Consider the following 16073-nt stretch of genomic DNA (forward strand, 5'->3'; position numbering starts at 1 on the left):
TTGGGATGCTTTGGAAATAAGCATCAAAATGGACAGCAAGTTAAGGAACTTTTAGATGCAGTCCTACTTCCTAGAGAGGTGGCTATTACAAAGAGTGAGGCCCACATTAAAAGAGATGATATGGACACCTATCTAATTCCTGGGAGGATTTTTTAATCTGCTTGCTTATAATTCTTATTATTTCCTATAGACCTTTTGTTGTCATCCACCCATAATGAGCCTTTTTCTTTTTTCTTCCTTCTTTATTATAAATGTTAGATCAAAACATACTCATTCTAAAAAGGTAAATATGTGATGTGATGGATATTTTAATTAACTCAGTGGGGGGAATCCTTTTACAATGTATACATATATCAAATCATCATGTTGTACACTTTAAATATCTTACAATTTTATTTGTCAATTATACCTAAATAAAGCTGGAAAAAAACCCCAAAAAGAACAAACTCATTCTAATGCTATTTTTAGATTATCCCAAACAGTAGCCACTGCCCTCAATCTTACTGACTGCTAAATAAGCCACCCACCACCAGATCACCATGATAAAAACCTCTGGGCAATTCTGATAGAATTAAACGAGACCCTAGGCAATCACAGCTGATGGTGTTTCCACTTTTGCACTTGCACTTACATGGACAATTGACTCTAAATAAGCCAACCTGTGACTTTGCCAGTATCCCTCTCTCCCAGAAATAGAGCCAATTATTACAATCTATTGTTCAGACCCTAATTCTAAATTTGAATTCAACAACCTCCCTGGGGCGATGAGCTGAACTCTTGGCAGCTGGAAGAGACTAGTAACGATCCAAATATGGAAGTAAGGCCTTGGTTCTAACTTCGTGTCACGGACAACACCTTTTTTCCTGGATCTCCCTGTGCTTCTACTGATACTTCTTCCTTTGTGGTCAGGATGCCTGATCCTGCTTGCTCAGACTAAAACCTCGTGAACCTTAGGTATGGTATTCCAAGACTTGTCTGTACACAGAGACCCTAAGCCTATAAATCACCAAGCCTGGAAATTCCAACTCAGACATGAGGGCCAAACTGAGGCCATTTTCGATTATTCAGGCACACTACTTGAGTGAATCACTGACTCAATTTTTATGTGAGTAAATCAGAGCAGTGTTCCTGTCAGTGGGAATCATACAAATAGAAAAGACTTTAAGAAACCTATCACTAACTCTGGTAGAAGTTATTAATGATACCTCCTCTGCCCTAAGTGGAATACATTGGTCTCAATTCATTAGCACAAGTAGTGATAGACAATCGTATTGCTTTAGAAGTTTTGTTGGCTAGTCATGGTGATGTCTGTGCCATTGCTAATACTTTTTGTTGTAGTTGTCAATGAAACAGGTATGTTATAACAGGCTATATATTGCCTTAAAGAAAAAGCAATTTGGGTGTCTAAGGTCGATCCTCATTGCCTATAGAATTTGTTCTCTTAGCCTGGGTTGAGCATTCGGGCTTCCTGGTTTCAAAGCATCTCACAGGGGCTCTTCTTGTTTTAGTGATAATGGTCATTATGCTGGTCTGTTGCATTGAGTCTTAAAAGCTTCTATGCAGCCCCTGTCTTATCAGATAATCACCATGATGATACAACAGAAAAATCAAGAAGATCTTGCAATACAGTTAACCGTGAAGATAACTGAACAATTTCTGAGCAGTGAAGATCTGGAATCCTAGCTTTCCCCAAATTCGTCAACCTCTTGGAAGCGAGAGAATAAACAAAAAGAGAGACTGAGAGACTGAATGTACAAACAGACAATAGGCAGACTATATATAAAGATAAACCTGTGACCCACAATCTGTAGGAGCGGCAGGACGCACAGTAAGCCCAGGAAGCCAACCCACTGTATACAGCAAACCGTCCAGGAAGCCAAACAATAACCACTGAAGCATTTGGCCCAAAACAATTGAAACTTGATTAATAACTGAAAGCCTCCATGATTTTTGTCCCCACTTCCCCAACTTAGGACAAACCAGAGAAAGCCAAATACGTACCCCTAACCAATTACATAGATTGTTCTGCTCCTAGTTAGCCTGCCTCCAGCTTCCCCAAGCCAACAGCCTCCAATCAGGGCACACTGGAAGGCTTCCCTTTCCTCCACCACAAAGCTTTCCCACTTCCCTGCCTTTGAGTCTCTGCCAAACACAAGTGATGGTGACTGACTTTCTTCTTTAGCAAACTCTGATGAAGTAGACTTTATTCTCATTTGAGTGATTTTGTTCATTTCCACACGATCTTCAAAAGAGCAAAGAAAGGGGTATGTACAGGGTATGGATGTTTTTACATGGAAAGGTCAGAAAATCTCAAGGATGTTCTGCATTAGTCTGGCTCAACACAGCCCCTGAAACACTCAAACACACACACACACACACACACACACACACACACACACGTGATCATATTCCGGAGTTTGTTGTCAAATCCAGAAACTAAGGAAGCAGAAAAAAATCAGAACAGGAAAAGACAGAAGAGTGGAGGCAGGCAAAGGGAGGTAAGCAGTGATTGAAAGGGGAGGGAAGAAAGGGGAAAGGATGGAGGAAATACCCAAAAATATATCTGAGCCAGTGCTGCCCCTGATATCCCCTGCCCTGGTTTCCTACAACCCAGATGCCCACAGAGGTGAAATAGGGTAACTGACAAGATGACATCCTTCAACTCATTTTTTCTATCCAGAAACCCCACATGTGATTCTAAACCCAAGATTTAAGATTGGTTTTTAAAGACTGATTAGATGGGCAGTGGAAGGGACAGGGGTGGAGGTTAAGCTGAGATAATGAGCAGCACTTCTCCCACCTCTAGCTCTTCCTGCCTTGTAGAAAGCTCCAGCCTGGCCTGCAGGGTCCTCTTCCCTAACTCTGCACTTAAGCCACTCCCTGGCTAATGCTGACCTATGACAGGTCATGGAGCAGAACTGGGCAAGAGGCTACAGGGAGGGAGGCAGAGTCAGACATCTCCATCTTAAGGTCCCTCTCACTGGGGATCTTCATCTCCCCTCCCTCCCATTGGCCTCAGACACTAAAAGAGTTTGGGACACATATACTTAAGAGTTGATTCTCAAGCAATTACATGTGAGAAAGTATCCTGAGTCTGAGGGCATGTGGGGGCATGTGAGGAGGAGAGACGCAACTTCAGCAAAGATGAGCTTTGTCTTCAGGCCTCACCCTCTCCTTTCTGAGCTTCTTCCCCTTCTCATCTCTTCCATACATCTGTGCAGAATCTCCTTGCCCCTTCTCTTCTTTTGTCTTCCTCCCTAGGAATCCAAAACAATTTAGAACCTAGTTAAATTCAATATATATTTTAAGCTTTATTTCCAAATGTAGAATAAAATGTTTTATCTTCTTATTAAAGCACTTCATTTGATGAGGGTGGATATAGATGGCTTTTATTTTGGAAAAGAGGGAAGCATTTCCTGGCACCCTGAAATCTCTCAGAGGAGCCTGTTGATAAGCCTGAGTGTGAAGGGGATGGTATGTGGGGAGGACATCCAGTTGCAGGCAAATGAGAAACAAGGGGATTGTGTCAAGTGAGTTCCAGAAGGTATGAGTGCAACTGACATACCCAAGCCCTTGGGATCCTGAGCTCATCCTCCTAAAGAAGTGACTGGACAGTGTCAGATTTGCTATGACTTTTTCCAAAATGCCCGCTACTCTTTCTGTCACTGAGCATGGCTCAGCTATCCAGGTCTCAAGTCTGAATTCTTGGGAGGGGTGGAGGGAGGACAAACCTGAGTGTTCAAATCAGGCTCCCAAGACCACATCACATCATGAAGCCACATCAGTGCCTGACCTGATTCTGGGCATGCACCCAGGGAAGTGCATTTTTGCCCCCTCCACAGGATGCCTGGAAATTAATCTCTGAAACCCTCCTAAATTCGAAGGCAGCCCAGGAAGATCAGTACTATACTGCATCGATGGGCTCTGGGCCCAGAGGAGCCTCCTTAGAGAAAGGCTGTGGCAAGGGCCACCCACACATCCCACGCTCTTCTCTCAAGTAGTGCACCTGCCACTCGCTCAAGTTATGCCCAGTTTTCCTGACTCCTCTTCAGGAGTGAGGCTCTGAACTCTCTGGAGTTAACCCCATGGAGACAAAGGGCAATTTGGATTTCAGTATCTCTGGAGACTTTATGCTTTTATGAAGCTAAAGAGTCTCAGGAGACAAATAGTGTGGCCCCTCAAGCCTGTCACAAAGTTATGCATTTATAGGTCTCAATTGAGAAACCCCTCCCCCAGTGAAACATCGTAAAATCTTGTCCCAATTTCAGCTTACTGCCCACAGCCCAACATTTCACCTCATATGACAAATCAACTACAAAAGGGCAAAACGCTTTTAAGGATGTGCAGGTTATTATTCCTGTTGATTTTTCCCATTTTATAAGATTTCTCTTTCTACTCATTACAAATCCATATATCCAACAGCATAAACTGGGAAAGAAAGGGGTTCTAACATCTGAGCCCTTGTTTTAGGCCAACCAGGCACAGGTTGCACTTTCCCAGAGGGCGGATCTGACTTGCCTGTGAGCCCACCAGGTGTAGTCAATAGCCTGGTCTCCAGAACACACAGAGATGGGCCCTATCTCCCGCCTCCACCTCCCAGCCTCCCAACACTATCATTGTTTTCCTCAGCCCCAAGGACACAGCGCAATCTCCATATGTCCTTTCCCACTCCCAAGTACCAGCCCTGGGTCTTCTTAAATGGAGGTCAGATATTGCCCAGGTGTCTGAAGAAAAATGGAGACTTGAGTGTCTGTGATTCCTGATTAGAGAAGACCTAGTTCCCCGTTAACCTGTGTTGTTCAGTGGTCTCTTGGTTTCATCCATTTTAGGGGAGTCTGCCCTTCCCTTGCTTTCCCTCTAGAGCAAGCATCAGTGCCCCCATCCCTTACCTAAGGGATAGCCCACTTGTGCCAGCTCTTCTGATAGTTTATCACGAAGGCGTTAATTATTGACCAGGACTCCTGTGTGAAAGACAACAGCTCATAAGAGAAGAAGGCAGGGCACATGAGGGATCTGGGAGCCTGGAATCTGCAGTCTCCACCAGAGTCACAGACTTTGAGAAGCACGCAGCAATTAAATCATAGACTTTGTTTACAGCCCAAGTGCTGAGAATTCTCCCCAACGGAAGCAGCCCCTAGAGTTGTGATACAAACCAGACCTTGATAAGAGGTCTAGTAGAGGTGAGGTCGGGGTTATTAGGAAACAATAGGAAGAAAGGGATGGAATGGGGGGAATCAGGGAAGGTCTCAGAGCAAAGATGACCTTGGGGAGGACTTTCAAGGATAAACAGATTTTTTTTTCATTAGAGGGGGGGAAGGAAAATTCAGAAAGAAAGAGAAGTAGACACATGGCAGAGCACTGTGTATTTAGAAAATGGCAAGTTCCTCCGTGTAGCTGGGAGGAGGTAGGGGATGGCACAGAAAAAAATTTAGGCCAGAGTAGAAGTATCTTGAAGGCCATGCAAAAGACTCATTATGTAAAATATATAGACAATTACCTTGAACTCAAGGAATAGAAAGACACAAGCAATGGAAGAGACCTTCCTCCAGGCCTCCCGTTATACACGTGAGGAGATTGAGGGCCAGAGCAGACCCAAAGTCAGACAGCACCTTAGCAGCAGAAGCAGAAATCATCCTCATGTCCCTGACTTCCAGCACAGCATTCTCAGTACACTATGCTTCCTGATGTGTCATGGGTGGGGAACCTACCCCTGGGACATGCACCCAAAGGGCAGCAATCTCTCATTGTGAAATGTGAAATCCTCCTTGTGTTTCTCATTGGGAAATCTCTCACTGTGATTTCTTCTTCTAGCTCTTGATTTCCCCCAGAATTCTCCCACGGCTCTTGCAGCTGTGAAGCGTGGTAAGAGAAGGCAGAGATGGCTCTCCTGCTGACCCCATCTGTGGAGTTAGGTGTTGGGGGCACACACTGAGGTACAATCAGGGGCACTTCCATTGAAGCAGCTGGAGTGAGGGGAGAGAAGGCAGGGAGGGGATGAATGGGTCAGGCTCCCAGCTCTCCGGTCCCTGGGGCCCATTTGTTGATTCCACTGGGGACCCTGGGGGAAGGAGAGCCTATTTAGGAAGAAGAGGTCCCCTGGAGGACAGCTACTCCAAGCAGTCCCTCTCTTTAAGAGGCTTCACATGCTGGCTCTGTCAAGGAAGCAAGGTCTTGAGAAAAGTCATTTGCTTAGAAAGTTCTCTGGTCATGCATCTTCCATCTCCTGCTTTCCTCTTTGTGTTAATCAGGACTATAACAATGAGCACAACAGTGCTTCCTTTCCCACAGGTGGAAGATATTGTCAAGGGACAAACCACGTGGATGGGGAAGTCTATGCAGCATATCAAGTGAAGAGAGTTCAGCCATATCCAGTTTAGGAGACAAGTCTCAGATCTACTTGCGTGGAGCCTTTTATCAAGTCACTAAGTCCAACCTTCTCCTGATCCCCTGGCTGACCTGCTTTGAGCTTTGGATCAAACTGTTGAGTTGCCTCATTGCAATCTGATCTGGCCTGAGTTCCCCTCTCCCTGAATATGGGTCTCACTTCTCCAGAAAGGCTAATCTTTAATACCTCTCCGCTTTTCTGGTTCTGCCCCCAAACTCAACTCTACTTTTTTTGTTTTTCTTTTAGTCATTTTATCTCTCATAGAGGAGCCAGAAAAGCAGACCTCAGCAGGGCTATGGTTGTTTTATATGAACAGAAGATGGTATTTCACCCTCAGCATACATATGGGCGAGGAAAATTCCGGTGCCAGACAACACAACTATCTCCACAAACTGGGCCACAAGGCCTCTGTGGGTAGATCATGCAGTGACTGTAGCCAAGTCATGTGACCTCCCTGGGCCTTGGTATTGTTTTCTGAGAAATGAAAGAGTGAAGAAAGATGATCTCTAAGATCACTCCAAGTTAAAACATTGTTTGTTTCTTTCAAAGTATTTTCTTCTTCTAAAAATCTTCCTCTCCATACCTCCCAGGAAGAAAGGTGGGATCTCAATATGAGATCTATTCCTTAAGACTTCCACGTTTTTCACAGAGCCAAAGTCGCTTTCGTGGCTGTATTCACCACTGCCTTTGGTCTAATTGAAAAGCAAACCAATTCACACACCTTAGTCCAGAAACACAGACACACAGAAAGGGAGAGGAAAGCTCTTACCTACAACCACCATCACCCCCCTCCTGAATTCCTGTCAAAGATCAGCAAGAAATGGATTTTTATCCCAATATGGATTTTGCACATTTTCACATTAAACTACAAACTACAAACTCCTATCTTTCCATGAAAAAAATTAAATGTCTTCAGCATAGTCAAATTTGAAGAGTTTAAAACTTTAACTGTATTGCTAAGGTGGCATAAAGCACAAGCATTGTAATTTAATATATTAATATATTATATGCTGATTTCTATAATAGGAAGGAACAATTTCGTCCTGTCTGTGTTTCCATCATCAATTCACTGGGTAAATAGAAAGTTTCAGGAATAGTCTTATCAGAGACCCAGAAATTAGAGATAAATCTAGTAAAAGAGTTTATAATACAGAATTAGGGGGTACTCATTGGGGGTATTGATTGGGAACAATCAACAGTCAGTAATTATTCATCAGGAAGTTCCAATATATGTTTCTCTAAGTTACCAAGGGACCTAGTTGGCAAGTATTAAAAAAGATACAAAATATTAAAATTCCTGAGAGATAAGTAGAAACATATTACTTGTAATTTCGTCACCTAGAAAAACATTATTAACATTTTAGTATGTAATTCTTTACACTTTTGTCTATGCTATGTACATATTTTTATAATATATTGGATAGTATATACTGCTCCAGATTCTGCATTTTCTCTTAAAATGCATCTGGGCTCCTGGCAATATTCAATTTCTTAACCTGGATAGTGGTGAACAAAGATGTGTTCACTTTGGATTATTTATTGAGCTAGATACTTATGATTTGTGCCTTTTTCTGCATGTATGTAATATTTCAACAAAAAAAGTTTACTGAAAAAATACATCATAAACACTTATTCCAAGTCGATAAATCTGCATTATTCTGAATGGCTCTAAGTCTTTCATGTTATGGATGTATCATGATCCATTAAATAAATTCCCTGTTGTTGGACATTTATAACATTTGCCACTTTTTACGTATACACATTCTAAAATAAAAACCCTCTACATTTGCATTTATACTCTTGTATCATAAGTTGGGTTCTACAACAAATAGAAACTGAGATAAATATTTGCATTCAGGAAGTTTATTGGGGAATGGTCTTGGGATTAACACTTATAGAGGGAGTGAAGGAAGCATGACTGGGCAGAAGAAGAAGTTGAATTTTGATGCAGTAACAACAAAGGTCTCAGCCAATCCCAGAGGAAGCTCTAGAGCTACAATGATGCTTCAGAGTCGTCCTGAATTAAAGTAAAGGGGCCAGGCCTTCATACCTACTCATTGACCATTACTTAGATGGGGACCACCTGGGGGAAGAGGCTTTGCCTTAGGTAGGATGGTTCTTTGCCAATGTGAGCAATTGTCAGAGAGGACTTGGCTGAGAGCTGTCTGTCACCACCACTCCAGCAGCTGGAGAATGAGAGCCTTGGTCCTGAAGTGGGGGAACTGGGACATGCACCACAGCATCTACTACACCTTGTCTTATTACTTCCTTGGCATAAATTCTTAGGCATGTTCAGAGGGCATGGACTTCTGATAAGGCTTTAGATATTCTCAATGGTCCTCTATAAAGGCTATTGATATTTCAATTCTAATATGAGATCAAGACAGCAATTTTTTTTCTCTGCCAAACAATACATTACATGTACCTTGTCTGTGATTCCACAGCCTCTCACACATACCTTGATTATACCACTTCTCAAGTTCAATGGGAATCCTTTTTTCTCAGTCTTCCGCAATATACTGTGTGTTTTCAAGGGCAGAGACCATGTCTCGTTCACATTTATGTCTCCTGATCTTGTGCCATGTGCACAGTAGGTCTCCAATAAATACATATTAAATGAATTAATGTCTCATTGTAGAAACCTAGGGTGTCACAAGAGATAGACTGACTAGAAAAAGAGATAACACCATGTGAAATACATCATACATAGTGCGGAATCAAAAGGCGATCTTGGGAAGAATGGAACATGTTTTTCATGAAGAAAGAATTTCACCAATTTACTTTACCTCTCAATTTCCTCATATGTAAAGTGAGGGAGGGAATAAAATAATTAATAAAATGAGGATGTTAGTATGGATTATCTGTAAATTCCCTTTAATTCATTCATTCTAGAATTCTCTGACTCTAAAGGAGCAAAGATTAGCAAATTCCCAGATGTATAGAGCTACCTGGGAAAAGATCTGCCCAATGTTCTAGCTTCTAGAGTCCTCTACTGAAGAAAAGGTGAGCTCATTTCTGTAGTGTGTCCTATCACAGCAGAGCAGGATTCTGAGTTTCTGCTCAAAACCATGCTTGACTCTGTGACAGCAGAAGTAGAAGCTGTGATGTTTAATGGGAAAAAAGGCTGAGAACACATTTTAGGTGCTTAAAGATCTTTCATAATGAAAATGATTCATGGCCAGTGAGAACAAAACAGATATAAATGTATTCAAATGAATTTTTGGGGGGTTACCATTTCTTGAATTGGAAAGAAATTTTTACCATTCTTACCATAGAGCTAATCATGTTGCAACTGAATGCAAGAACTGAGTCTTACACCTAACCATGTACTTCCCACATGGGTCAAACATGATTCTAGGAACAGAGTGGGTAACAAATTTTTCTCAAATTAAATTGAAATTTACCCATAAGTGCAATGCTACAGATCAGAAGTCCAAGGTAACTGATGAATTAGACAATTAAATCTGCCAATAGCCATAGTTTAGGTCAATCTAGATTTTCATTGTCCTTCTCCTTTGGTACGATAGCTTGATAACAGTATCTGAAATTGTTTTTTTGGATAGGACTAGGTTGTGTTGATGACACTCTGTACGAGTTACGTTCTCTGAGGTTCCCCCCCTTTCATAAAACACTATAAGTAGCACTAGATTAGCAGATGTTATCTACCAATTCTTTAAAGTGATTAGGAAGTCCCAGGAGCACATCATCCTCAGAAAAAAACAAACTCATCTTAAAGTACTACGGTTGGTCCTGGTTTGTGTAAATATTCCACCTCTCAAAATGTACAACAGGAGGAAGGTTTTTAATCTCTGGAGTTTGGGGGTGGGGGGAGCGGGGAGTGGGAGCGGAGAGGGACAGGGTGGCGGCGGAGGAGAACCTTATCTTTCTTTTTATCAATTATTTTATAGCCATTGTTTATATCATGGCCAGGTGGAATTCCAGATATGTCTGACCACTTTGGACCCAGAGTTCTGGAATGAGTTTGGCATCCCACTTTGAAGAGCTCAGTATGCTTAGCTTTCGTATGCCAGAGGCTTCAGAGTTTCCACTACAGGGCCACATAAAAATATAGGCAAAAAAGAGGTTGGCGATAAACAGGGGAATTCTAAAACAGTTAGCTGGAGAAACAAACAAACGGAGTGGGCTGGGGGAGGAACGTCTTTAAGTAAAACCTTGCGGGAAGCAGTCGCTGCTGGGAGGGGCAGGTGCACTCAGCAGCTGTGATTACGACCACCCCCACCGCGCTTGGCACCTTCGCAGCCTGCGACCTGGTCAGCGGCCTCCACCGTGCTGGCCGGGAGGGGGCGTCTCGTCGCCTGGACCCCGAGGGCCGAGAGGAGACAAGAACCTTCTCTCTCAGTTCTTGGTAAGGCTGAACTGGGCTGAATCTTTCCAAAGACTGCTATAATTACTGAGAAAACAGCATGGTAATAAACATAGAAGATACAATGGGCATGAAAGTGTCTAGCTCACAAAAGTCAGGGTTTCTGATCTTGTAGCGGCTAAATGGCCCCCAAGGTCCTTGGTCAATTTCGCCTGTTACTTTGCGGTATCTACCCTGCAGTAGACAGCAAAGAGGAAGGTGTGAGGATTGACGTATCTGCTGAGCATCTACGTCTTCCGAGAACATTACACACTTCTACGGCAAACCTGGAGTAAAGATCATGTTTCTGGCTTATTAGTGGAGAATCTGAAGCCCAGACAGAGCAGAAATAACTTGCTCTGTATCACACAGCTGGTAAGTGACAGGGCTGGGAGTTATTTCTCAAATTTTCACAGCAATGTGCAGCTTCCACACAAGCTGTCACAATTTCCAGATATCTTGCCCATCTAGCATTCTTAATTATAAACAGCTAACTAACTTCCATGTGAAAGGAGATGGGAATGTGTCACAAATTCTGAGAACTTCCAGCACCTTCTAATGCCCAATAGTCAAATTTATACTATTTATTTCCATAAACGCTTCTCTCCTTTCTTTGTTCACAGAAGTGGATGCCTTACACCTGTGGGGGATTAGAATTGGCCACCTGAAGATATGTCTCTGGGGCATGAGGATTATTTGGGGCTGGTTACTTTTAAAAACTGCAGACCTGAGAGAAACTCTGAAAAGTAGAAATTACCCTTTGTTAAGAGACATTTACATTTGTAAAGGAAATCTCCATCTGTAAAGGTGTCTCCCTCTCTGTACCAGGAAGAAGGGGGGATGACCGTATCTCTAGAAACTCTTATCAATGCAGAAGGCAAGGACTAAATCTGCATAATAACCTTACTCTTGTTTACTGTACTTTTCTGGTCATCTCCCATAACTGAGCCCCTCCACTCCCAACATCCTCCTTTGTCTTTAGCTGAGGATGGTATTTAAGGTGAGAGCTTCTGCCATTTTGGTGAGTTGCTCAGTTTTCCTGAGTCTCTCCCTTGTATTCATGATGTAAAGCTTTGTTTAATTTTCTCCTGTTATTTTGTCTCATGTCAATTTAATTCATACTCCAGCCAGAAGGACCTAGAATGGCTAGAGGAAATGTCTTCCTACCCTACACACCAAAGATACATTTCCTCATAAAATTGCTCAATTGTTTTCCTTCTTCAAGAAAGAATCAGGGATCCAGAGCCTGGATGATCAGAAATTCTTAGAAACCAGGATCACATCAATAGATTTTTTTAAAGACTTCATAAGATTCAAAATATGCTGATTTTTTTTCAAGCAATGAAACACATGATAACATGATAAAGTATCTAGATCCAGATGACTAGAGTGTTCCTCTGGTGTGCCAAATCTAATCAATTGTGGTAGTTATCTGTAGTGCTCTGTAATCAATCAGTCAAGTCTACTACAAAAAAGAGTGGAAAGGAGCATCAAGTACTTACCAACATTTATCTATCTAGATGTATCCTTCTAAAATTAGAAGCAGATAAGGATATCATCAATATTTACTATTATTTGATATTGTATGGGAAGACCTGGCCAAGTCAATAAGATATGGAAGAAAATGTGAATAGGAGATCTGAGAAGGAAGAAAATTTTATAGCACTGTCTCTAAGTGATATTTTTTAATTAGGAAAAGACATGGATCAGTTTGAAACTTTTAGAATTATAGTAAGAGTTTAGAAATGGCCAGACATAAATGTTTGTATATTATTGTCTTGTTTAAAATAGTTCTACATTCGAAGTAGTTATATATCAATTAGACAATTGTGCTATCAGAGAGTGGAAGATGAAAACACACATATACATATAAACTTAATGTGAGTTATGTTATGAAAATATCATTTTATTTGGAAATTGCTAATATTTGAAAGCAGGCAAGATAAGGATAGAAACGGAAAATGCTTTCTGACTTAGTGCTTGTAATACTCACAATATAGCACTTCCTTTGGTGAATTCACCACACATTATGGTCCCCAGGTTTGCTGGCTCAAAGCTTGATTTTGTTTTTGGGGAAAACAAAATGTAAGTTTAAACAAATTCATAGATCACCCAGATATAATCCAGAATGATAATTTTTAATATGTAAAGGATGATATAACTGTTACAGTTCTTGAAAGGCAGATGTCAGCATGACCGATACAATCTAAAGAAGCCAGATTTTAATAAGAAGGTTACTTGGTGAGCATAGAATAATAAAGAAAGAAGCTGATTAAATAATTGAAATGTTTATTGGCATCAGGTGATAATGGGAATCTATCCGGTGACATATTTGGATCAAGGTACAGCATTCAGTGGACCCACAGCCAATAATACCTCTTTGGTTCCTTGTTTTCATGTTTCATTACTGACTGTCCTTGCCATACGCCATCTGATTCACACATTTTTAAATTTATGTAACAAAAGTTTTGATAAAAGTTCAGGCTAAAATTTAGACAGTGTAGGCATTTCTGACAACCTGGAAAGGCACCATGTTGCATGAAGGACTGAGGATCCCCTTGAAAAGAACTCATGTTAAGGAAAGCAATCAGGCACAAGAGCTTGACGCAGAAACAAGGCCTGAGTCTTTGGAGGGAAGGAATTACTGTGAAGCAATACAAGTCAGTGTCACTGATGTGAGTCTGCTGCAGTCCAGCATACTATGTGGATTTGTGTTTGAATCCTTAGAATGTAGAGAGCAGTAAGTGTCAACCTAACAATCTGTTTCACTAAAAACTTTGTAAAACACTGGGGCATAAGACCTATAGCACTAAAACCTATTTACCAGAGAATCAAGAAACAAGTTGGAGGCCCTTGCCCCACTTCATTGTGGACAGCTATGCAGCTCTGGCACTTTGAATGCACCTCTGCTTTGGTGCCCACTAGGAGATGGCAGCAGAGCTTGGTGGAGACAGTTGTACCTCCTCCTGGGTTCTGCCCTTACCTGGTATCTATCAAAAACCTCTGGCTCCACTTATATCAGCTGGTTCACACTCATGGAGTAAGACACACACATCACTGGTGACCATGAATATTACTAAAATGCTTTCTGAAAAAATGTGACATTATGTATTAAGTGCTATAAAATGTCTGTGCCGTAAGAACCACTAATTCCAAACATTGGATTCTTATATGGAAATAATCCCCAATCAGAAAATGTAATATGTACAAGATGATTTATGACATTGAAATTATAACAACTTAAAACCCCAATAAAAGAGGAACAACAAAAATTCAAGAACCAAGCCAAGGGGCAGAACAAAAGATGAGACAAAATAGAAAACAATTGTGAGAGAGGGTTGAGAGTTTGAGGTACTTTTGACACTGGAGTGCTGCAATGTTTTAAAGACAAATAAAAGTTTTTAAAAGTAAGGAAAAGACCAAAAGGATGGGTAAAGAAAGCATAGAGGAGATTTATTCACTCTAATTAGATTGTCTAGGACCATGAAGGGATTAAAATTACTTTAAACTGAAAACATCAGAACAATCAAAAGCCACAGAAAGAAATGTGATCTAAACTTTAGCAGAAACTCCCAAAAATACAGCTGCCCATTGACCCTCCTCTGAGCTAGTTTCCAGTGGGGCAGAAAGCTGACCCCTTGCTTGGGAAATGTGAATTCAGCTGCACATCAAAAAGCCTGGTAGAACCTTCCATACCTTCCCATTGGAGCACTAATGTCACACCCCCCTTTTTTGTTAAATTGTTGTATAAAACTTTACCCTTGGTTTTTCAGGGAGTAACTTCTGCATGTGTGTATGTGTTAATAAACCCATTTTTTCTCCTGTTAAGCTGTGTATTGTCAGTTAATTCACAGGCCCCTGGCTGAACGTAAGTGAATAGAGGAAAAGTTTTCCTCCCAATGACCATTAGCTCCTGGAGTTCTGTGACTGCTATGCCCAATTTTTTTTTTCATTGAGGTCATAATAGTTTACAACATTGTGAAATTTCACTTGTACATTATTATTTGCTTGTCCCCATGTAAGTTCTCCCCTTCACCATTTGTGCCCACCCTCCAACCCCCTTCCCCCTGGTAACCACTGAACTGTTCTCTTTGTCCGTATATTTGTTTATCCTCCACATATGAGTGAAATCATATAGTGTTTGTCTTTGTCTGGTGTATTTTGCTTAACAGAATATCCTCAAGATCCATCCATGTTGTTGCAAATGGGTCAATTTTGTCATTTTTTTATGGCTGAGTATTATTCCATGGTATATATATACCACATCTTCTTTATCCAGTCATCAGTCGATGGGCACTTGGGTTGCTTTCACATCTTGGCTATTGTGAATAATACTGCAATGAACATAGGGGTGCATAAGTCTCTTTGAATTGTTGATTTTAAGTTCTTTGGATAAATACCCAGTAGTGGGATAGCTGGGTTATACGGTATTTCTATTCTTAATTTTTGAGAAATCTCCGTACTGTTTTCCATAGTGGCTGCACCAGTCTGCATTCCCATCAGCAGTGTATGAGGGTTCCCTTTTCTCCATGACCTCTCCAATGTTTGTTATTTTTTCTCGTGGTGATTATAGCCATCTTAATGGGTATAAGGTGATATCTTATATCTTATATGGTTTTGATTTGCATTTCCCTGATGATTAGTGATGTTGAACATCTTTCATGTTCCCATTGGCCATCGATATATCTTCTTTGGAGGAACATCTATTCATATCCTCTACTCATTTTTTGATCAGGTTATTTGTTTTTCTGTTGTTCAGTAGTGTGAGTTCTTTATATATTATAGAGATTAACCCCTTGTCGGATATTTGATTTGCAAATATTTTCTCCCAGTTGGTGGGTTGTCTTTTTGTTTTGATCCCAGTTTCTTTTGCCTTGCAGAAGCTCTTTAGTCTGATGAACTCCCACTTGTTTATTTTTTCTTTTGTTTCCCTTGTCCAAAAGGACATGGTATTCAAAGAGATCCTTTTAAGACCAATGTCAAAGAGTGTACTACCTATATTGTCTTCTAGAAGTTTTATGGTTTCAGGTCTTACCATCAAGCCTTTGATCCATTTTGAGTTTATTTTTGTGTATGGTGTGAGACAATGGTCTACTTTCATTCTTTTGCATGTGGCTGTCCTATTTTCCCAAAACCATTTGTTGAAGAGACTTTCTTTTCTATGTTGTATGTTCCTAGCACCTTTGTTGAAGACTAGCTGTCCATAAATGTGTGGTTTTATTTCTAGCCTTTCAATTCTGTTCCATTGATCTATGTGTCTGTTTTTATACCAGTACCATGCTGTTTTGATTACTATAGCTTTGTAGTACTTTTTGAAGTCAGGGA

General features: G+C 41.0%; 1 protein-coding gene across 11 annotated transcripts in view; it reads right to left on the reverse strand.

The window, feature by feature from the left end:
- The window catches only part of RNASE1 (ribonuclease A family member 1, pancreatic), a 43280-nt gene that overhangs the window by 6358 nt on the left and 20849 nt on the right, over nucleotides 1–16073 (reverse strand). For 2 of the 11 annotated variants that reach the window (XM_070265193.1, XM_070265111.1), the window contains exons 1-2: nucleotides 5498–5691; nucleotides 3169–3257 (exon numbers count right to left, since the gene is read on the reverse strand). In XM_070265193.1, coding sequence (XP_070121294.1) covers nucleotides 3169–3209 — 41 coding nt within the window. In that variant the 5' untranslated portion in view covers nucleotides 3210–3257; nucleotides 5498–5691. Of the gene's footprint in view, nucleotides 1–3168; nucleotides 3258–4889; nucleotides 4962–5497; nucleotides 5692–16073 lie in introns of those variants that run through there. The other 9 variants (XM_023638080.2, XM_070264825.1, XM_070265149.1 and 6 more) reach the window with 8 other exon arrangements.

The sequence above is a fragment of the Equus caballus genome, chromosome 1 (genome assembly GCF_041296265.1).
Source record: "Equus caballus isolate H_3958 breed thoroughbred chromosome 1, TB-T2T, whole genome shotgun sequence".
Taxonomy (NCBI): domain Eukaryota; kingdom Metazoa; phylum Chordata; class Mammalia; order Perissodactyla; family Equidae; genus Equus; species Equus caballus.